General features: G+C 45.9%; 1 protein-coding gene across 6 annotated transcripts in view; it reads right to left on the bottom strand.

Annotated features, from left to right (window-relative positions):
* LOC139272964 (endoplasmic reticulum membrane-associated RNA degradation protein-like) overlaps positions 1–24,293 on the bottom strand; it is a 100,794-nt gene that overhangs the window by 37,286 nt on the left and 39,215 nt on the right. For 3 of the 6 annotated variants that reach the window (XM_070889145.1, XM_070889146.1, XM_070889143.1), the window contains 5 exons: positions 23,125–23,204; positions 19,671–19,799; positions 18,626–18,844; positions 15,355–15,468; positions 11,024–11,194 (listed from right to left, as the gene is read on the bottom strand). In XM_070889145.1, coding sequence (XP_070745246.1) covers positions 11,032–11,194; positions 15,355–15,468; positions 18,626–18,844; positions 19,671–19,799; positions 23,125–23,204 — 705 coding nt within the window. In that variant the 3' untranslated portion in view covers positions 11,024–11,031. Of the gene's footprint in view, positions 1–9,828; positions 11,195–15,354; positions 15,469–18,625; positions 18,845–19,670; positions 19,800–23,124; positions 23,205–24,293 lie in introns of those variants that run through there. The other 3 variants (XM_070889144.1, XM_070889147.1, XM_070889148.1) reach the window with 3 other exon arrangements.

Below are 24,293 nucleotides of genomic sequence, written 5' to 3'. Positions count from 1 at the left end.
CATTTATTTAACAGCATCCTTCCAGTTTTCATTAAAAGAAGGATTTTACCCTTCCCCTTTAATCCAAGATGCTGGCAGATTTCAACTAGTTTCCAAAACTTTACTTATTTACTCCCTTCCACATCTACCCGCTGTCTGCGTACCCCCGTAGGCACACAGGTTTAATATTTTAATCCCTTTAATGCCCAAGCCTTGTACAAAATATAATGCACATCTACAACTTAAACAGTGGCTCAATAGTACGGCTCACCATTAATGTGACGGATGGGGTTGTTTGTTCGAGCATAGGCGCATAATGTTTGGAGTGACGGATAATAATTTGAGTCGCAAGTTGTTTTTTTGCACAAAAGGCTCCAAAGGGATCATTTGCTGGTATATACTGTCACTTAGTGGCAGACTTACTGAACTGCACCCCGCACACTATTCACTTCTCAGGTAGAAGAAATGCTTGCTTCCTCCTTTTGAGACTAATTTCTGTCAACATACCCCGTTGATATAGGTTATATTTTCTGCTTATGTGCTCCTTCCATTGACGTTAATCTTTTATACAGTAAAATCTGCTTCATCAATGACCTCTCTTTCCCCCCCCCGCCCCCCCCCGCCCACACACACACCGCATAAGGTCTGAAGTGGGGCTGTTCACTGATCAGTGTTCAGCAGTATTTGCAATTCCTCAGATATTGAAGCATTCTATGCCCGCATGCAGCAATATGTGGACAACATCCAGGCTTGGGCTAAGTGGAAAGTAACATTCGCACCATATATGTGCCAGGCAATGATCATCTCCAAAAAGTGCCTAACCACCACCACCCCATAACATTCAATGGCATAACCACCATCAACATGCTGGGGGGGGGGAGGGGGGGGGGTCACCATTGATTGGAAACTCGACTGAACTAGAGCAAGTCAGAGGCTGGGTATTCAGTGGCTTACCTCCCAACTTCTCAAACCTTCTCGCTCACCATCTACAGCTGTGTGATGGAACACTTTCCACTTGTCTGGATGGGTTACAGCTCCAACATCATTCAAGAAGCTTGTCATCATCCAGGACAAAGCAGTGCACTTGTTTGGCATCCCATCCACTGGTTTAAACATCCACTCCCTCCACCATCAGCTTACTGTGGCTGCAGCATTATTTACAGGATGCACTGCAGCAACTCGCCAAGCCTTCCTTGCCAGCACCTCCACCACCTAGAAGGACATGGGCAGCAGCTGTATGGGAACACCACTACCTCCAAGTCATGCACCATCCCGACATAGACATGTATTGCCGTTCCTTCATCATCGCTGGGTCAAAATCCTGGAACTCCCTGCCTAACAGCACTGAGGAAACATCTTCACCACAGGACTGCAGCGGTTCAAGACTGCTCACCACCATCTTCTCAAAGGTAACTAGGGACGGGCAATAATTCCCTATCTGGCCAGCGACGCCCACATCCCATGAATCATAGAAATTTACAGCACGGAAGGAGGCCATTTTGGCCCATCGTGCCCTGTAGGTTCCGGCACTTTAAGTTCACATCCAAGTATTTTTAAAATGTGGTGAGTGTTTCTGCCTCTACCATCCTTTCAGGCAGTGAGTTCCAGACACCCACCACCCTCTGGGTAAAGAAATTTCCCCTCATATCACCTCTATGCCTCCTCCAATTACTTTAAATCTGTGTTCCCTGGTTGTTGGCCCCTCTGCCAAGTGAAATAGGTCCTTCCTATCCACTTTATCCAGGCCCCTCATAATCTTATACACCTCAATCAGGTCTTCCCTCAGCCTCCGCTGTTCCAAAGAAAGCAGACCCAACATCTCCAATCTTTCCTCATAGCCAAAATTCTCCAGTCCAGGCAACATTCTTGTAAATCTCCTCTGCACCCTTTCCAGTGCAATCACATCTTTCCTGTAATGTGGTGACCAGAATTGCACACAGTACTCCAGCTGCAGCCTAACTAGTGTTTTATACAGTTCAAGCAGAACCTCCCTGCTCTTGTATTCCATGCCTCGACTAAAAAAAGGCAAGCATTCCATAAGTCTTCTAAACTGCCTTATCTACCTTGCCTGCTACCTTCAGGTCCCGTTGTTCCTCTACACTTCAGTGTCGTACTATTTAATGTGAATTCCCTTGCCTTGTTAGACCTCCCCAAATGCATTACCTCACACTTATGCAGATTGAATTCCATTTAGAAACATAGAAAATAGGTGCAGGAGTAGGCCATTCGGCCCTTCGAGCCTGCACCGCCATTCAATGAGTTCATGGCTGATCATGCAACTTCAGTACCCCATTCCTGCTTTCTCGCCATACCCCTTGATCCCCCTAGTAGTAAGGACTACATCTAACTCCTTTTTGAATATATTTAGTGAATTGGCCTCAACAACTTTCTGTGGTAGAGAATTCCACAGGTTCACCACTCTCTGGGTGAAGAAGTTTCACCTCATCTCGGTCCTAAATGGCTTACCCTTTATCCTTAGACTGTGACCCCTAGTTCTGGACTTCCCCACATTGGGAACATTCTTCCTGCATCTAACCTGTCTAAACCCATCAGAATTTTAAATGTTTCTATGAGATCCCTTCTCATTCTTCTGAACTCCAGTGAATACAAGCCCAGTTGATCCAGTCTTTCTTGATAGGTCAGTCCCGCCATCCCAGCCATCAGTCTGGTGAACCTTCGCTGCACTCCCTCAATAGCAAGAATGTCCTTCCTCAAGTTAGGAGACCAAAACTGTACACAATACTCCAGGTGTGGCCTCACCAAGGCCCTGTACAACTGTAGTAACACCTCCCTGCCCCTGTACTCAAATCCCCTCGCTATGAAGGCCAACATGCCATTTGCTTTCTTAACCGCCTGCTGTACCTGCATGCTAACCTTCAATGACTGATGTACCATGACACCCAGGTCTCGTTGCACCTCCCCTTTTCCTAATCTGTCACCATTCAGATAATAGTCTGTCTCTCTGTTTTTACCACCAAAGTGGATAACCTCACATTTATCCACATTATACTTCATCTGCCATGCATTTGCCCACTCACCTAACCTATCCAAGTCACTCTGCAGCCTCATAGCATCCTCCTCGCAGCTCACACTGCCACCCAACTTAGTGTCATCCGCAAATTTGGAGATACTACATTTAATCCCCTCGTCTAAATCATTAATGTACAATGTAAACAGTTGGGGCCCCAGCACAGAACTTTGCACTAGTCACTGCCTGCCATTCTGAAAAGTACCCATTTACTCCTACTCTTTGCTTCCTGTCTGCCAACCAGTTCTCAATCCACATCAGCACACTACCCCCAATCCCATGTGCTTTAACTTTGCACATTAATCTCTTGTGTGGGACCTGGTCGAAAGCCTTCTGAAAGTCCAAATATACCACATCAACTGGTTCTCCCTTGTCCACTCTACTGGAAACATGCTCAAAAAATTTCAGAAGATTTGTCAAGCATGATTTCCCTTTCACAAATCCATGCTGACTTGGACTTATCATGTCACCTCTTTCCAAATGCGCTGCAATGACATCCTTAATAATTGATTCCATCATTTTACCCACTACCGATGTCAGGCTGACCGGTCTATAATTCCCTGTTTTCTCTCTCCTTCCTTTTTTAAAAAGTGGGGTTACATTGGCTACCCTCCACTCCATAGGAACTGATCCAGAGTCTATGGAATGTTGGAAAATGACTGTCAATGCATCCGCTATTTCCAAGGCCACCTCCTTAATACTCTGGGATGCAGACCATCAGGCCCTGGGGATTTATCGGCCTTCAATCCCATCAATTTCCCCAACACAATTTCCCAACTAATAAGGATTTCCCTCAGTTCCTCCTTCTAACTAGACCCTCTGACCCCTTTTATATTCGGAAGGTTGTTTGTGTCCTCCTTAGTGAATACCGAACCAAAGTACTTGTTCAATTGGTCTGCCATTTCTTTGTTCCCCGTTATGACTTCCCCTGATTCTGACTGCAGGGACCTACGTTTGTCTTTACTAACCATTTTCTCTTTACATATCTATAGAAGCTTTTGCAGTCCGTTTTAATGTTCCCTGCAAGCTTCCTTTCGTACTCTATTTTCCCTGCCCTAATCAAACCCTTTGTTCTCCTCTGCTGAGTTCTAAATTTCTCCCAGTCCCCTGGTTCACTGCTATTTCTGGCCAATTTGTATGCCACTTCCTTGGCTTAATACTATCCCTGATTTCCCTTGATAGCCACGGTTGAGCCACCTTCCCTTTTTTATTTTTATGCCAGACAGGGATATACAATTTTGTAGTTCATCCATGCGGTCTCTAAATGTCTGCCATTGCCCATCCACTGTCAACCCCTTAAGTATCATTCGCCAATCTATCCTAGCCAATTCACGTCTCATACCTTCAAAGTTACCCTTCTTTAAGTTCTGGACCATGGATTCTGAATTAACTGTTTCATTCTCCATCCTAATGTAGAATTCCACCATATTATGGTCACTCTTCCCCAAGGGGCCTCGCACAACGAGATTACTAATTAATCGTCTCTCATTACACAACACCCAGTCTAAGATAGCCTCCTCCCTAGTTGGTTCCTCGACATATTGGTCTAGAAAACCATCCCTTATGCACTCCAGGAAATCCTCCTCCACCGTATTGCTTCCAGTTTGGTTAGTCCAATCTATATACATATTAAAGTCACCCATGATAACTGCTGCACCTTTATTGCATGTACCCCTAATTTCCTGTTTGATGCCCTCCCCAACATCACTACTACTGTTTGGAGGTCTGTACACAACTCCCACGAATCTTTTTTGCCCTTTGGTGTTCTGCAGCTCTACCCATATAGATTCCACAGCATCCAAGCTAATGTCCTTCCTAACTATTGCATTAATCTCCTCTTTAACCAGCAATGCTACCCCACCTCCTTTTCCTTTTATTCTATCCTTCCTGAATGTTGAATATCCTTGCTTGTTGAGTTCCCAGCCCTGATCATCCTGGAGCCACGTCGCTGTAATCCCAATCACATCATATCTGTTAACATCTATTTGCACAGTTAATTCATCCACCTTATTATGGATACTCCTTGCATTAAGACACAAAGCCTTCAGGCTTGTTTTAGTTAATACCCTTTGTCCTTTTCAAATTATGATGTAGTGTGGCCCTTTTTGTTTCTTGCCTTTGTTTACTCGGCCTTCCACTATTGCTTTTTACCTTTCTACCATCTGTTTCTGACTCCATATTACTTTGCCCTGTCTCGCTGCATAGATTCCCATCCCCCTGCCATATTAGATTAAACACTCCCGAACTGCATTAGCAAATGTTACCCCCAGGACATCAGTTCCAGTCCTGCCCAAGTGCAGACCGTCCCTTTTGTACAGGTCCCACTTCCCCCAGAACTGGTTCCAATGTCCCAGGAATTTGAATCCCTCCCTCTTGCACCACTGCTCAAGCCACGTATTTATTCTAACTATTCTGCTCCCTCTACTCTGATTAGCACGTGGCACTGGTAGCAATCCAGAGATTACTACCTTTGAGGTCCTACTTTTTAATTTAACTCCTAGCTCCTTAAATTCAGCTTGTAGGACCTCTTCCCGCTTCTTACCTATATCGTTTGTACCTATATGTACCACGACAACTGGCTGTTCACCCTCCCTCTCCAGAATGCTCTGCAGCCACTCCGAGACATCCTTGACCTTTGCACCAGGGAGGCAACATACCATCCTGGAGTCTCGGTTGCGGCCGCAGAAACTCCTATCTATTCCCCTTACAATAGAGTCCCCTATCACTATAGCTCTCCCACTCTTTTTCCCGCCCTTCTGTGCAGCAGAGCCACCCATGGTGCCATGAACCTGGCTGCTGGTGCCTTCTCCTGGTCAGTCATTTGCCACTGTTCTGCCCACCTGACCAGTACATTGATATCTACAGTCTGCAGCTTTCTTCTTCATTATCAACCACACGGCCTACTTTAGTATCATCTGCAAAATTATTAATCATACCCCCAACATTCAAGTCCAAGTCATTGATATATACCACAAAAAGCAAGGGACCCAGCACTGAGCCCTATGGAACACCACTGGATAAAGGCTTCCAGTCACAAGAACACCCATCACCTTTTGCTTCCTGCCAATTTTGGATCCAACTTGCCACTTTGCCCTGGATCCCATGGGCTTTTACTTTCGTGGCCAGTCTGCAATGTGGGACCTTATTAAAAGCTTTGCTAACATCCATATACACATCATATGTATTGCCCTCATCGACCCGCCTGGTTACCTCCTCAAAAAATTCAATCAAGTTAGTCAGACACGATCTTCCCTAAACAAATCTATGCTGAATGTCCTTGATTAATCCATGTCTTTCCAAATGAAGATTTATCCTGTCCCTCAGGATTTTTTCCAGTAAGTTTCCCATCACTGATTGGCCAGTAATTATTTGGTCTATCCTCTTTTAAACAAAGGTACAACATTAGCAGTCCTCTGGCACCACACCTGTAGCCAGAGAGGACTAGAAAATGATGGTCAGAGCCTCTGCTATTTCCTCTTTTGCTTCCCATAACAGCCTGGGATACATAGCCTTGGTATGTCATCAGCTTCCCTCTTTTTCTTTATCTTACCCTTTATGTCCCTTGACATCCAAGGAGCTCTAGATTAGTTTGCCCCACCCTTTTTCTTTAAGGGAACATACTTGCTCTGTACCCTTAGGTCTCCTTCCTGAATGCCTCCCACTGCTCGGACACTGATTTGCCATCAAGTAGCCGTTTCCAATCCACTTTGGCCAAATCTCTTCTCAGCTCAGCAAAATTGGCTTTATCCCAATTGAGAACTTTTTTCCTGATCCACGTTTGTCCTTTTCCATAACTACCCTGAATCTTACTGAATTATGATCACTAGCAGCAAAATGCTCTCCCCCTGATACCCCTTCCATTCCCCAAAACAAAGTCCAGAACCATCCCTCCCTTGTTGGGCTTGTTATATACTGGCTAAAGAAGTTCTCCTGAATGCATTTTAAGAATTCCACACCCTCTGTACCATTCACACTACTTTTTTCCCCAGTTAACATTAGGGTCGTTGAAATCCCCCACTATTACAGCTCTATAGTTTTTGCACTTCGCAGCAATTTGCCCACATATTTGTTCTTCTTTCTCTCTCCTACTGGGGGTTTATAATACACTCCCAATTGTGTGATCACCCCTTTTTTGTTCTTCAGTTCAACCTATAGGGCCTCGTTTGATGACCCCTCGAAAATATTATCCCTTCTCACAGCTGTAATTGCTTCTTTAATTAACAATTCGACCCCCCCTCCTTTTTTACCCCCCTCTCTATCCCGTCTGAAAACCTTGTAACCAGGAATGTTGAGCTGCCATACCTGCCCTTCTTTCAGCCATGTCTCAGTAATAGCTATATCGTACTCCCACGCGTCTATTTTCCAGTCCTCGTTTCCTCTGTCTTCCAAATTCACTTCCTACTTTTCTGCTGCCCAATTCCAACTTTGCTTCTCTCCCCACTGAATCTATTCTCAGGTTCCCATTCCCCCTACCAAGCTAGTTTAAACCCTCCCCAACAGCACTAGCAAACACTCCCGCAAGGATACTGGTCCTGGCTCTGTGAGGTCCGGCTTGTACAGATCCCACCTCCCCCAGAAACCGTCCCAATGCCTCAGGAATTTAAAGCCCTCCCCCCTGCATCATCTCTCCAACCACTCATTCATCTTCTCTATCCTCCTATTTCTGTACCCGGAGATTACTACCTTTGAGGTCCTGCTTTTTACTCTCTCTCCTAGCTCCCTAAACTCTGCCTGCAGGACCGCATCCCTCTTTCTACCCATGTTATTGGTACCGATATGGACCACGACCTCTGGCTGTTCACCCTCTCCCCCCAACACTTCAATACTGTAGAAAACTGACAGCACAAACATCAAAAGAAATGTGGCCATGGTCCCTTTAAGGAAAACGGCACTAGACCCACTTCCTCTAATTGGACCGGTGAATGAATGATTTTTTTTAAATAGGGAAAATGTTCAAAGACTGAGGAAAAACACGAAAGCTGGGATTTTACTTACCTGGGCAGGACGGTGCGGGCGATATCAGGGACGGGTCACTGCCCCGCTGCTGGCTCCATCCCGCTGTCCAAAATGAATTAAAATTTATAGGGCTTGTAAGCCCGCCCAGCGCATTTACCGGTCCAGTTAGACGAAACAGGTCTGGTGTCGTTTTCCTTAAAGGGACCATGGCCACATTTCTTTTGATGTTTGCAGTTGAAGTGCTGCAAACAGTGACAATCACTGCACAGAGGCAGAGGGCAACATCCAGGTTCTCCCATGACTCCCTCCATATGCTTATCCAATATGTTTTATCCAACATTTATGTAAAGTTTGTATTGTGTTGTCAACACTTTCCGATCTTGGACAGATTTGTGTGCACCTTTGGAAGTGGTTTAGTGAGTTGTAGTGAATAGTGAGACGTAACAGCACCCCCCGCAATGGTGGTGAGTGTGAAAGGAATGGCTTGGTCATTGTAGGGATGCTTTATGATGCTTGATGTGGGATGGAGCCAACCTGGCGCATCATGTAGCAGCCAGTATACAGCATAAAGTAAATCTAGCCATGAGGCGGCCATCCCTGGCCTCTGGGCAACAACGTGCTCGGGTGCTGAAGCCCTGTGCAGCATCAGGTGATTGCGGAGAAGCCTGGTGTTGCTGTTGCTGGTGTGCCTGGTGCTGCTGCTCACCGTGGTCTGATTCTGAGGACCATGGTGAGACTGTATAAATGGCACACATGCCGATGGAATAGATGGCAGGTGAAGTACAAATGACAGAAACGATTGGTCAATGGTGAGAGAGGTAATGAGGTGAGACTGGATGGAGACTTGGGTGGAAACAATTGCAGCCTGCTGATTCCGTTCTGGGAATGAAGTGAGGAGCAGCTTGTGGCTGAGGAAAGTGATCATCTGTCAGGTGGGAGCTTTTACTGTTCAAGGAATCAACTGGAGCAATGGCCACTGAACTCCTGCCTCAGGTTGACAGACATGGTCCCGAACAGCATGGTTTCCGTGGTCATGAAGTTAAAAAAGTCGATAAAGGATCTGCTAAGTAGATTATATTGAGTTTAATTGGGTTGCCTGCCGCTGCCTGTGTGCTCAGCGGTGACAGACGTGCCATTGGGAAAGGCACGTTACAGCTGTAATGACGGTGGATTCCTGACCCGGTCAATAAAAAAAACTTTCCCACCCGACCCATCACCAATCCCACCCTGGGACATTCCGCCACTGAGTTACTGCGCAGGATACTAAAGCCTGCTGGGAGGTTCTCCACCTTGACAGGCTCAGACAGGCACAAGAGCGGTTGTTAAGTCCCCTTCAGTTGACGGAGTGATAGCTCTGGGAAAATCATCAACTTAAACCCTAGGCTTTCCTGAGCCATTTAAATAAAACATGAATAAAAAGGTGATCAATGTTATAATTCTTGAACCTTGTACAGGGAGGAATGGAGGTGAATAGTATAAATGCATTTAAGAGGAGGCTGGATAAACTTGTGGGGAAGAGCAAAACTACACACCATCAATATAAGATAGTCACCAATAAATGAAATATGGGAATTCAGAAAAACTTCTTTGCCCAGAGTTGTGAGAATGTGGAACTCATTATCACAGGGAACGATTGAAGCAAATAGTATGGATGCATTTAAAGGGCAGTTAGATAAGCATATGAGGGCGAAGGGAATAGAAGGTTATGCTGATACATTTAGATGAGGAAAGGCGAAAGGAGGCTCAAGTGGAGCATAAGCACTGGCATGGCCTGGTTGGGCCCAATGGCCTGTTTCTGTGCTGTGTATCCTATGTAAAGTAAGTGTTAAATGTCCCACAGACACAGAAGAATAGGTATTCACCAATTTATTTACATATATTTTTTAATTCAACTTGTATCAGGTTACTTTTTACCTGCATATATAATTATTCCAAAGTGTTACTTGTATTTTTGTGCCTTTAAAGGTGCAAGTAATATGGCTTCCCTCAAACCTCAGCGAGTTTACCCAGTAAGTATTTGAGCCATGTCGATCAGGTTTGATCCCCACCCCATGCTGAATGATCAGGTTATTAGACAGACACTTTAATGGGCCTCAATGTCCTGGGCACCCGATGCTGGTCAACTCCAGTGGGAAGGGGAGTTTGCGTGGTGTGATGTACCCCTAAGGTATAATCGGCCGCTAGCATTCACTACAAGGTACCTGAAAACCAGGGTCATTGGTGGAACTGTACCCAGCAAGGAACACCTTCAGGTGAGTAGAGAGGGGAGTGAAATGCAGAGAGGATATTTCCACTCATACGGGAAACTAAAACTAGGGGACATAGTCTTAGAATAAGGGGCCGCCCATTTAAAACTGAGATGAGGAGGAATTTTTTGTCTTCGGGTCGTAAATCTATGGAATTCCCTGCCCCAGACAGCTGTGGAGGCTGGGTCATTGAATATATTTAAGGCGGAGATAGACAGATTTTTGAGTTATAAGGGAGCAAAGGGTTATAGGGAGCGGGCAGGGAAGTGGAGCTGAGTCCATGATCAGATCAGCCATGATCTTATTGAATGGCGGAGCAGGCTCGAGTGGCCAAATGCCCTACTCCTGCTCCTATTTCTTATATTCTTATGCTCTTATGGAAAGAAAATTGTGTTGAGAAATAAAACTGAGAATGTGAGTGTAGTGACCCCCTGGATGATCTGTTGGGTAAAGGCACCATGCAGTTAACACTAAAGACACAAAGACCAGAAGGTACTAGATTCAACCTCTGACCCTTGCTGAATTAGCTGTTCTCGGCAGCAGCTGGGTCATTCTCACTGGGTTAGGGAGGGGAAGACAGTCCAGGGTTCCTGCTCCTGATCACTGCCCAGTGTGCACATGCGAACAAGATTGAGCACCAATGTGATGCCCTCTATCCCATTCCTCTAGGTTCACGCACACGGTATGCCTGCACCCATAGAACGGTTACTAGCGAGAGTCCATCCCATCAGGACAGTGAGAGGTGAAACTTTAAAAGTATATACATTATCTTTATATATTGATGTATTCATTCTAGATTAAAACCAAATATTACCATTGCATTCATGTTGCACAGTCGGTTATTACATTATACCATTTGCTGTAAAAGTTTTTAACTTTCAATAAGAGTTTTTCAGTCAGGTCCCAGCTTTCAGCCCATTTATTTTTGTCCGGGCTAGTGTATGTCGCCATATTTTCCGTGTATTGCAACAATGACTTCAGAAACCTGCAAGTGAAAATGTGCAATTTTTTTTTTTTAAATCGACAATGTACAGTGAAGTCTTATTAAGGCATGTAATAAATCCGCTCGGTATTCGCAGCACTTTAAGGTATCCTATGACTTGTGCTTCCCAGAACACGTATGATCTAAATGGGTCTCACCAGAGTGAAGGAACAGAGATATCTCAGGGAGCGGATACAGAGATCTTTAAAAGGTGGAGCAGAGGTAGAAAAAGTCGTAAGAAAGGCAAATGGGTTTTATACACCAACTTCAATTTATATAGTGCCTTTGACGCAATAAAACATCCCAAGGAGCTTCACACGAGTATTTTCAAACAAAATTTGACACGGAGCCACATTAGCAGATATTAGGAGAGACGACAAAAGCTTGGTCAAAGAGGTAGATTTTAAGGAGCATCTTACAGGGAGAGGGAGAGGTGGAGGGGTTCAGGGAGGGAATTCTAGAACCTAGGGCCTCGGCAGCTGAAGGCACGGCCGCCAATGGTGGTTCTCCTACAATTCCAGGTATGTCGAAGAGAGTTGTATTCTGGTTTACGAGCCTGAAGAGCAGTTTCCCTGCAGGGGTCTCTCCTTAAAAAATGAACAAATTCTCCTGCCGGGAAAGTCTCTTTATTCTGGCTGCAATGCAGCCACCGTGGAGAGTGAATTTAATGAACATTTTAATATTATTAAAATTAACAGGTGAAATTAATTCCTCCTCCCCTTGCTCCCCACTCCCCCCCACCCCCGGGTTTACTGGATTCACGTGGAGCAAGGAATTGTCAAACCAGCTAAAAGAGAGTTGACTTGTTCCTCCCCGCACCCCACCCCCCCCCACCCAGCCCCCTAGTATCAGTGTTTCAAGAACACCAACACCTCCCAAATTTCCCTCCAAATGACACCATCTTGACTTGGATATACATTCCTATTCCTTCATCACTGCGTAGCACTTGAAAAGGAAAGATTTGCAGGCCAGTGGGGAAAGAGTAGGAGTGGGACTAATTGGACAGCTCTTTCAAAGAGCCGGCGCAGGCATGATGGGACGAATGGCCTCCTGTGCTGTATCATTGTAATATCCTGGAATTCGTTGGGAATACTGACTCAAAGTTCAAAGAGAGGACCAATCGCCACCTTCTCAGGGCTACTAGGGACACACAAGAACATAGGAGCAGGAGTAGGGCCACTCGAGCCTGCTCCGCCATTCAATATCATGGCTGAACTTCTACCTCAACTTTCCCGCACCATCTTTACATCCCTTGATTTCCTTAGTATCCAAAAATCTATTGATCCCAGTCTTGTATATACTCAACGGCTGGGCATCCACAGCCCTCTGGGGCAGAGAATTCCAAATGGACAGTAAATGCGGCCTTGCCAGTGATGCTCACAGCCCCAGAACAAACATAAAAGAAAATTCAAGACAACCGGGAAGTGAGACGACCACTCAAAAAGCTTGGATGTGAATCTACGGTCATTATAGACACAAAACGGATTAAGCAGACAGAAATGGCAATGGATCCATTTTAAAACCAGTTGTTCTATTTCCTATTAATAATCAGCTGTACTCAAGGTCTTAGGTTACAACATGACAGTACAGATTGAGCGTCCGAAATCCGGAGATCTGAAATTCGGAATGTTCTGGAATCTGGACTGATCCGTGGCAAGGTCGGCCGGAATCCGGAAAGCGTTCTTTAGGAAAAGGCTGTGTGAAGTTGCAAGCAGCATAAAATTGATTTGTTAGTGATTTCTGAAATAGTTTATAAGGGATTTTAAATATATTGAAGATTATAAGAGCATTGACTTTAATGCAAGGAAAATTTGTGGATATCTGAAGATATTTTGAGTGCTTAAAGAAATGGGGCCTGTACTTTCAGTGCCAATATTGCTAACTACTTACATGATGCAGAATAGAGCTGGAAGAAGGTTCGTTGAAGAGCATTATGTGCCCAATCTAATAGGACACAGACTCTTGAGGAGGAGGAGTCCTACCCTCAATGAAGTTACAGGGAGCATGCTTGTACCTGAGCCTGACCGATACGCAGTGCGCTTGAAGGTTGTGCTTCCGAAGAGGTCATCACTGAGATATGTCAGCTCATTAAGGCAGACGTGCAACCTACCAGCACCATCAGTACCGCACTGCCTGTCAAGGTGAAGGTGACTGCGGCACTTTCTTTCTATGCATCCGGCTCATTTCAGGCATCAGCTGGTGACATATGCGGAATCTCTCAGTATGCCACACATCGCTGCATTCGCCAGGTAACTGATGCGCTTTACGCACACAGGATGGATTTTATTAACTTTCCAATGACCAGGGAGGCGCAGAGTGAGAGGGCTTTGGGTTTTTCGAGAATAGCAAACTTCCCCAAGGTACAATAGACTGTACGCACATTGCCCTGCGAGCACCTTTAGAGGAAGCAGATGTGTACCGAAACCGAAAGGGATTCTACTCCCTGAAAGTGCAGCTCGTCGTTGACCACACGTAACATATCATGGCAGTGAATGCCAATTTCCCAGCGAGCATCCATGACACATACATCTTGCATGAGAGCACTGTCTCTGACCTGTTTAAGAGTCACTGCTGGATACTGGGGGATAAAGGATACGGCCTTGCCAGCTGACTCATGAACCCCTGCGGAAGACACAGACAGAAGCCATGAAGCGCTACAACGAAAGTCATATAGCTACACGCAGTATCATTGAAAAGACAATTGGTGTGCTGAAGCAGCGCTTCTGATGTCTGGACCACTCCAGAGGCAGCCTGCAATACCACCCTAAGCAGGTCGCTGAGTTTATTGTGGTGTGTTGCATGTTGCACAACTTAGCCGTCAAGAGGGGGCAGGAATTGCCAGATGGGACTGCCGGACCACCTTAGGAGAGAGGGGTGGAAGAAGAGGAGGAAGACAGGGACATCGAAGAGGACGAGGTCGAGGAGCCTGGCGATGAACCCGTGCCACCAACCGCTGCACCCCCCCCCCCCCCCCCCAACCAGGGGAAGCCTCGTGATGCTTTAGCAACTGAAAAACTGTTACGTCAGCAGCTCATAAATGAACGCGTTGCTTGAACGTTGAGAGTTACGTTTCATCCTTGTATGGCCATGTATGTAATCCTTACAATGATTGTTACCCCTCATTTTCTAAAAGTGAGTGAGACACTGCACAAGAATGGTTCAGTTGAATAAAATGTTTTTATAAATTTTTGAAATGTAAAACAAGTTTAAGATTTTAAATAAAATAAAATAATTATTATTTTTCAATTAAATCTGATGCATAACAAACCAAACATTAATGACAGCAACAATCACGAAAAACATCACCTCCCCCCACCCCACCCATCCTCCAAGGATTCTACCTGCGGTCACCTTTCCCAATGCCTTTCCTCCCCAATGCCGACCCTTGGCCCTGGCCCTGCCCCCCTCCTCCCGTTATTCGTACCCTTGGCCCTGCCCACATCGGGTCCATTATGTCGTGCAGCAGAGCACCTCGAACACAGCTGCTGGGGGGGGGGGGGGGTCGACAATGGCAGCACTGTGTGTGGGGGGGGGGGGGGGGGTCTGGAGAAGCTGGGGGTGTTGAGGACCGGTCTTCAAAGTCGGAAGAAATTACTTCCTCCCAATGATCAGATGCTGTCGCCATTGGTGGTATGGCACCTTGGGGTGCTGTGCCATATCCAAGGACCATCAATTGCCGCATGGCATTGACGGACTGGGTATTCTCCCTCACTGTCACAATCAGCTCCGCCATGTCCTCCGATTGACGGGTTGATAAAGCGGCCATGTTGTCGGACAATCTACCAATGGCCTAGAGGAGGAAGAGGAAGAGGACGACAAAAACTTTAACTTACCTTTTTTGCAGGTCTTCAACGCAGGTTTTTCCCGGCTGCCGACCCCTGACCCTCCACCGACGCTGCCGAACCCGGAGCCGCCGACCCCCCTCCACCTGCCCGCTACCCCCCCGGAATCCGGAATGGCCTTGGTCCCGAGGTTTCTGGACGCTCCAACTGCATCATTATCAGGCCACATCCAGGGTAGTTGGCATTGTGATACACTCTCCAGGAATATGAGAAACACTCTCCAGGAATATGTGAAATGTTTAAATGGTTGCTAAAACAAATACCACATTAGAGGTACGACTATAATGGCCTAACTAGCAACATATAGACCGCAGTACTTACTTCAAGTAGCAGTGACATTCAGAAGAAGCATTTTTACTCGTTATCTGTACATTGAGCAGTTCCACTGTTATAAGCAGAGTAAGTAGGCTGAAGACAGGGTGTAAATACTGAATACTGTAAAAGAAAACGGTATCCAATTCTGTCAGTGATCAAATCCATCAGATATATTAGCATAATACATTCAGGAAACAATTTAAAAAGATACTTTGGGGGTCACACAGGAAACAAAGAAACACAGTTTACTTTTCTCAGTTCAATGCTGCTTAATTAGAACTACCTGTAAATTTGTTGCATCTTCAAAAAAAAACCTTCAACGCTGTTTCATTGACATCTTAGTTTGAACTAGAATCATCGAAATTTGCAGCACGGAAAGAGGCCATTCGGCCCATTGTGTCTGTGCCGGCCGACAAAGAATTATCCAGCCTAATCCCACTTTCCAGCTCTTGACCCTTAGCCTTGTAAGTTACAGCACTTCAAGTGCATATCCAAGTGCTTTTTAAATGTGACAAATGTTTATGCCTCTACCACCCTTTCAGGCAGTGAGTTCCAGACCCCCACCACCCTCTGGGTGAAAAAAGTTCTCAACTCTCCTCTAAACCTCCTACCAATTACTTTAAATCTATGCCCCCTGGTTATTGACCTATTTGCTAAGGGAAATAGGTCCTTCCTATCCACTCTATCTAGGCCCCTCATAATTTTATACACCTCAATTAAATCTCTCCTCAGCCTCCTCTGTTCCTAGGAAAACAACCATCGCCTATCCAATCACTTTGCGAAGCACCTCCGTTCAGTCCATAACCGACTCGGAGCTTCCGGTCGCCTGTCACTTTAATTCACCGCTCAACTCCCACGCTGATATCTCTGTCCTCAGCCTCCTATACTGTTCCAATGAAGCTCAATGATAGTTCGAGGAACAGCACCTTATCTTTCATTTAGGCACTTTACAGCTTTCTGGACTCAACATCGAGTTCAACAACTTCAGACCATAACCTCTGCCCATATCTGGCTCCCTTCCTCCCCTCCCCATCTTATGTTTTCTTCCCCTTTGTCTCCAATGGCAGCTGGTCATTATTCTGCCATTCACACCCTATCTAGACTAACCTTTTTCTAACTTCTGCCATTACCATTTCAATTTGGCCCATCATCCCTTCTGTCTCTCCAATCTCTCCTGCCTTCCACCCTATCACAGACCTTCCCTTTTGTTCTTTCTTCCCCTCCCCCTTCTAGTGCTCCTTAAGAATCTGTTCTTTTCGAACACTCTCCAGTTCTGACAAAGGGTCATCGACCTGAATCGATAACTCTGCTCCTCTCCACAGATGCTGCCTGACCCGCTGAGATTTCCAGCATTTTCTGTTTTTATTTCAGGTTCCAGCATCCGCAGTTTTTTTGCTTTCCTATCCAATCTTTCCTCATAGCTAAAATTCTCCTGTTCTGGCAACATCCTCGTAAATCTCCTCTGGACCCTCTCTAGTGCAATCACATCTTTACCAGATAATTTGACATTTTCGGAGCCAAAAAAACAGAATTAAAAGAAATAGACTGGAGGCAAATGTGTGCGAGCCACACGCACACACAATGGTTGCTGTTCACGGCGAGCTGGAGCTTGCATTATTTTATAACAATAGCATCATCATCATAGGCAGTCCCTCGGAATCGAGGAAAACTTGCTTCCACTCTTAAAATGAGTCCTTAAGTGGCTGAACAGTCCAATACGAGAACCACAGTCCCTGTCGCAGGTGGGACAGATAGTCGTTGAGGGAAGGGGTGGGTGGGACAGGTTTGCCACATGCTCTTTCCGCTGCCTGCGCTTGATTTCTGCATGCTCTCGGCAATGAGACTCGAGGTGCTCAGCGCAATAGCAAGTGCTATCAACAAACTGCGATGATTAACAGGTGAAAGAATGAGAAAAGGCTCAGCCATCCATGTTATTTGTACGGAAACTTGTGATGTATCAGAACGTTGGTGTAGATGGCCACAAAATATCTCACATTCAGAGAGGGGGAGATACAGAGAGATATAGAGATAGATATAGAAATTGATGTTGACATATTCAGTGGAGAACATGACCTTCGTGGAGTTTATGACCACATTTTGTAGAGGCAGAGAGGAAACCGGATATGTTGGGGCCGAAATTCAGGGCCAGTTACCGCTGGAATGCGGCGGCGGAATCCAATGGGGGCCGATTTCGGGTCGAATGGCCGCTGCCTGCCAAATTCAGCCGGGGGGGGGGGGGGGGGGGGGGCGGGCGGTGTTTCTGGCGGTCCCCACTTCCGCCCCACTGTTGCAAGTGGCTGTAAATGCATCATCAGTTCGCACACCGCCGGGACCCTCCACATCCGGCGAAATTCAGGCCGAAAGATATGCCCGCCGAGCGGTGCCCCCAACAGCTTCCTCCATCGTTGCACCTTGTATTCTCTCAGAGCCCCGGCGGTGAGGCGGCATGGGCCAACTGCTGCGGCCGATTATTTTTTTTTTTTTTGCCGGCCAACTTCCATGTCGGCCGGCCTATTGTGGCCCCCGGGTTCGGCCGGGCCGTGAACAGGCAGCCTGGCACCCAAACCCTCTCTGGTGGCCCAGTGGCCGAACCTCAATTATTGCCGGTTCCCTCTCCTTTAAAGGAGGGGAGATACGTGGCGACGCAGACGCGCAATGATATCACCACCGTTCTGCTGCTGACAGCGGCGGAGAATTCGTCCCACCTCCCACCCATCACCAGAACTTAATGCCGCACTTGCGTCCCCATTATGACCAACATCGTGGCAGCATCAAAAAAAGGACAAAGAGCTGAATATTGTATCAAGAGTTGACTTCATCCTACCCGGTGAAAACACTTAACGGTAAGTGCGGCAGGTTTCTGGCGGGCCTGAATTTCGGCCCCGTTGAGTCAGAGAAGTGATTTGTTATTGTTCCGATCTACTCAGAAATCAACATCTTCACTGAATTTGGAACTTTCTATGCAAACTTTCGATACTTGGGCAGTAAATCACTCTACACACTGTGGAAATTTGGGAGATGTGATACAGAATGTCAAACCGCACCAAATCGCTGCCCGACACGTGGGCAGACTGACAGACATGTTACGCATTGGAAATTGTATTCAGCTAAGTTTCGACATTCAGGCTGGACTATTCTTGCTGTACAAATACACACAACAGCTCAGAGGGCTCCATTTTTATAAAAGACACTTTATACTTTTGAGCTAGACAATCACAAGATCAACAGTGAGCTCGATCATCTTCGAAACACAAAATATCTCGCGGCGAAACCTCACCTGCCCAACATCCGAAGATAGTTTTGCCTCTGCCGTGACCGCAGGGATTTGCTGAGCCACTGTTGATGGCGAGATGCAGCACTGCTCATGATCTGCTCTGAAACAGTCAGGCACTGTGAGGCTATCTTCCTCAGTAAGGCCACCGCTTCCAATGTGGCCCGCGGACAATACAATGTGCACGTGTGGCCAGCCAGCAGTTTGGTTACCAGGTGAAGCTGCCTGTAATGGTAAGAAGCAGCCTGTCAGTACCGCAGCATTGCAGACACCTCTCGCACCCAACATAAGGATCTTGGGAAGGATACAACAACAACTTGCATTTATAGAGCGACTTTAACATAGTAAAACGTCCCAAGGTGCTTCACAGGAGCGTTATCAAACAAAAGTTGACACCGAGCCACATAAGGAGATGTTAGGTGATCCAAAAGCTGGACCAAAGAGATAGGTTTTAAGGAGCGTCTTAAAAGGAGGAAAATAAGCGCGGCGGAGAGGTTTTTGGAGGGAATTCAAGAGCTTAGGACCTAGGCAGCTGAAGGCATGGCCGTCAAGGATGGAGTGATAAAAATAGGGGACGTGCAAGGAGTCAGAATTGGAGGAGCACAAAGATTTCAGAGGATAGTAGGGCTGGAGATGGTTACAGAGATAGGGAGGGGTGAGGCCATGGAGGTATTTGAAAACAAGGATGAGGAGTTTAGCTGTTGAGGCTAGGTCAATTGAAAACTTCAAAACTGAGCTTCATGGATTTTTGTTAGGCAAGGGTATTAAAAGAATATGGAAGCAAAGCAGGTAAATGGAGTTAAGATACAGATCAGCCATGACCTAATTGAATGGCGGACCAGGCTCGAGGGGCTGAATGGCCTACTTCTGTTCCAATGTTCCTAGTAGCTTCCCTTGTGCATCAGTCAGCGGCAACGCTGCTTACAGTTCTAGGACTCCACAATGTTCATGTTGTCACCAAGCTCATTTAACAAACTGGCATCAATGCGCCAGAGAAAAACAAAAGAAATCACAGTGAAAGTCAAAAAATTTCCTGAAACGTGACACTTACGCCTCAGTTAATAAATGCTGAGAGAGACTCAGCTCTTCATTGTAGACTGGTTGCAGCCGGTTTATTAGGTTAGAAACAAGTTTGTCCATCAGGCAACCAGTTTGTGCCGTGGGACCTGAATGATCAGACCTGTGAAGTGGGGCAAAAAGAAACAGTTTCAAACATAAATAAGTTTGCCCCCATTATTAATTTATCAATAAATTTGCCCCATTATTTAATTGTGCACGAAAGATAAACATGAAGTGTGTGCTTCCCATTAACATTGGCTCTCTCTCCAGTTTTCTTCCCTCCTCTTCCAAGGACGCAGTGACTTGTGCTGGGATACAGTTGCACCAGCAGCAATTGGCCTTGCCCAGCCTACTCACATGTAAACCAATTGCCCGCAGGCTATTCAGCTGTGATGGGAGGCTCAGCGAAGCCCGACTCCACATTCACAGACTTGCATGTTCCAATACGCCGATTAGAAACAGGTACATCAGTCCAGGAAAAAGACTTGCATTTATATAGCTTCATTCATGACCTCAGGACGTCCCAAAGCGCTTTACTGCCAATGAAGTACTTTTGGATTGTAATCACTGTTGTAATGCAGGAAACACAGCAGCCAAATTGCGCACAGTAAGCTCCCATAAACAGCAATGTGATAATGATCAGATAATCTGTTTTTAGTGATGTTGATTGAGGGATAAATATTAGCCAGGACACTGGAGATAACTCCCCTGCTCTTCTTCGAAATAGTGCCAAGGGATCTTTTACGTTTATCTGAGGGGGCAGACAAGGCCACAGTTCAACGTCTCATCTGAAAGACGGTACCTCCGACAATGCAGCACTCCCTCGGTATTGCACTGGAGTGTCAACCTAGATTATGTGCTTAAGTCACCGGAGTGGAACTTGAACACACAACCTTCTGACTCTGAAGCGAGGGTGCTACCCACTGAGCCACAGAAGACCAAAGTCAATCATGAGGACATCAATCCTGAGTAAGATCAGCTAACCCAGCACTCACCAAGACTCGACTATGGGACCTTCCTGGGTACCACATGGGTTGCCCATTCATCCAATGTGGCAATTGGACACTAGGGTTTTTTTTTTAAATCACATGAACAATACTCAAATCATAGCCAAGTAAGAACCTCACCTAAAACCCACTACCCAACAGAGGCAACTGGACAGCAATGAGCAGCAGGAAAACCTTGGATGGTGTGCCCCGCTTAAGCAATGGCGACTGAAGCCAATTGTAGCACCCATTCTGCCGACCCATACAACATCAGCTAACTCAGTGCAGACCAGGGGTCAAACCTGCGACTTTCCTGGTCTGTATAACCCAGCTACTCACTGCTTTTACCAGCCAGGCTATTGAGGTAGCTATAAATTCAAGCTTTTAACAGCATTTCTAGTAACTTAGCTGATATGTAGGCCCGGATAAAATGTATCCCAGGCTGTTAAGAGAAGAAAAAGAGGAAATAGCAGAGGCTCTGACCATCATTTTCCAGTCCTCTCTGGCTACAGGTGTGGTGCCAGAGGACTGGAAGACTGCTAATGTTGTACCTTTGTTTAAAAAGGGAGCAAGGGATAGACCGAGTAATTACAGGCCAGTCAGCGTAACCTTGGTGGTGGGAAAATTATTGGAAAAAAATCCTGAGGGACAGGATAAATCTTCATTTGGAAAGACATAGATTAATCAAGGACAGTCAGCATAGATTTGTTAAGGGAAGATCGTGACTGACTAACTTGATTGAATTTTTCAAGGAGGTAACCAGGAGGTCGATGAGGGCAGTGTATATGATGTAGTGTATATGGATTTTAGCAAAGCTTTTGGTAAGGTCCCAAATGGCAGACTGGTCACGAAAAAGTCCATGGGATCCAGGGCAAAGTAGCAAGTTGGATCCAAAATTGGCTCAGAGGCAGGAAGCAAAGAGTTGATGGGTGTTTTTGTGACTGGAAGGCTGTTTCCTGTGGTGTTCCTCAGAGTACAGTGCTGGATCCCTTGCTTGTTGTGGTATATATCACAGACATGGGCTTAAATGTTGGAGGTATGATTAAGAAATATGCAGATGACACTAAAATAGACTGTGTGGTTGATAATGAAGAAGAAAGCTGCAGACTCCAGTAAGATATCAATGAACTGGTCAGGTAGGCAGAACAGTGGCAAATAGAATTCAATCCAGATAAGTGTGAGGTAATGCATTTGGGGAGGTCTAACAAGGCAAGGGAATACACATTAAATGGTATGACACTGAAAAGTGTTATGGAACAAAGGGACCTTGGAGTGCAGGTCCACAAATCCCTGAAGGTAGCAAGTCAGGTAGATAAGATGGTCAAGAAGGCATATGGAATATTTGCCTTTATTAGCCGAGGTATGGAATACAAGAGCAAGGAGGTTATGCTTGAACTGTATAAAACACTGGTTCATCATCATAGGCCCTCGGAGTCGAGGATGACTTGCTTCCATTCTAAAAGTGAGTTCTCAGGTGACTGAGGAGTCCAATGTGGAACCTACAGTTTCTGTCTCAGGTGAGGCAGACAGTGGTTGAAGGAAAGGGTGGGTGGGGAGCCCTGGGTTGACACACGCTCCTTCCACTGTCTATGCTTGGTTTCTGCTTGTTCTCAGCAATGGGACTTGAAGTGGTCAGTGCCCTCCCGATGCTCTTCCTCTATTTTAGACAGTCATGGGCCAGGGATTCCCAGGAATCGGTGGGGATGTGGCAATTTATCAAGGAAGCTTTGAGGGTGTCCTTGAAGCGTTTCTTCTGCCCACCTGGGGCTCGCTTGCTGTGTCGAAGCTCCACGTAGAGCGCTTGCTTTGGGAGTCTTGTGTCGGGCATGCGGACCGAAGTGGCCCACCCAAGAGAGCTAATCAAGCGCGTTCAGTGGTTCAATGCTGGGGATGTTGGCCAGTAGTATGTGCAGTTCTGGTCACCACATTTCAGGGAAGATGTGATTGCACTGAAAAGAGTGCAGAGGAGATTTATAAGAATGTTGCCTTGACTGGATAATTTTGGCTATGAGGAAAGATTGGATAGGCTGGATCCATTTTCTTTGGAGACCTGATTGAGGTGTATAAAATTATGAGGGGCCTGGATAGACTGTATAGGAAGGACCGGTTTCCCTTGGCAGAGGAGTCAACAATCAGGGGGCATAGATTTAAAGTAATGGGGGGGGGGGGGGGGGGAGGTTTAGTGGGGATTTGAGGGGAAATTTCTTCACCCAGAGGATGTGGGGGTCTGGAACTCACTGCCTGAAAGGGTGGTAGGGGCAGGAACCCTCACCACATTTAAAAGATACTTGGATGTGCACTTGAACCTACAGGGCTAACCTACGGACCAAGAGCTGGAAAGTGGGATTAGGCTGGATAGCTCTTGGTTGACCGGCACAGACACGATGGGCTGAAATGGCCTCGTTCCGTGCTGTAAATTTCTAAGATTCTATATTAAGGTATTCTGCTCGGTTTTCTTACCCAGATCTTTCTGGTGGTTGTCCTAGTGTGGGTTTGGGTATCTCATCCCATTTCTGTAGGCTTCCAACACAGCGTCGAAGCTGTAAGAATAAGCAGTTGGATTGATTAAATACGCTGAACAATCGATAGTGTAATGATAGGCAATCGCTCATTTAGTTCAATAACAGGCCAACTTCACCTGATATCTCAGAATGAGATGTACACAAAATCTGCTTTTTATAACTCTGCACGGGAATCATAAGAATAAGAAACCAGGAATAATTCTTCAGAAATTAACAAACTGGCAGCTCTCCTACCCCCCACGGCTCAGTTGGTAACAGCACATCTGCAGCTGAGCCATACCGACCATATTATGTAGCATTAATGCAACACCGCAGGTCACAACTAAGATTGGTTGTTCAACAATTCTTTTTTTAGTGCAGGAAATACCTATAAGCACCTCCAATAAAGAAAAAGACTTGTATTTCTATAGCGCCTTTCACAACCTCAGGACATCCCAAAGTGCTTGACAGCCAATGAAGTACTGTAGAAGTGAAGGCACTGCCATGTAGGAAACAAGACAGCCAATTATACTCTGAATTAGACACTTAACAGGCTTCTATCCCACAGTGCATTATCTGGATTTTTATTGATTAGAAACCCTATCAATGCCTTAGTTATAGCAGTAAGTGGGAGCCAGGCCGGTGCACCGTTTGACTCCTGTTTATTAGTGAATGGTATTAAGCAGAGTTGCAGCAAGTGGAGGAAGGTACAGTGGTGTTCCCCAGGGGTCGATACTGGGACCACAGCTTTTATTGATATATATTAAATGACAGACTAGGGTGTACAGGGCACAATTTTAAAATTTGCTGATGACACAAAACCTGGAAGTATAGTTAACAGTCAGGAGGATCGGGATAGACTCGAAGAGGACATAGACAGGCTGGTGAAATGGGCAGACACATGGCAGATAAAATTTAGCGCCGAAAAGTGCGAAGTGATGCATTTTGGTGGGAAGAACGGAGAGAGGCAATATAAACTAAAGGGTACAATTCTAAAGGGGGTACATGAACAGAGAGACCTGGGGGTCTAGGTGCACAAATTGTTGAAGGTGGCAGGGCAGGTTGAAAAAGTAGTTAAAAAAAAACAGATGGTTTCCTGGGCTTCATAAATAGAGGCAGAATACAAAA

The sequence above is a fragment of the Pristiophorus japonicus genome, chromosome 9 (genome assembly GCF_044704955.1).
Source record: "Pristiophorus japonicus isolate sPriJap1 chromosome 9, sPriJap1.hap1, whole genome shotgun sequence".
Classification (NCBI taxonomy): Eukaryota; Metazoa; Chordata; class Chondrichthyes; family Pristiophoridae; genus Pristiophorus; species Pristiophorus japonicus.
Note: the sequence above shows the minus strand (reverse complement) of the source record. Positions and strands in the feature narration are given on the sequence as shown.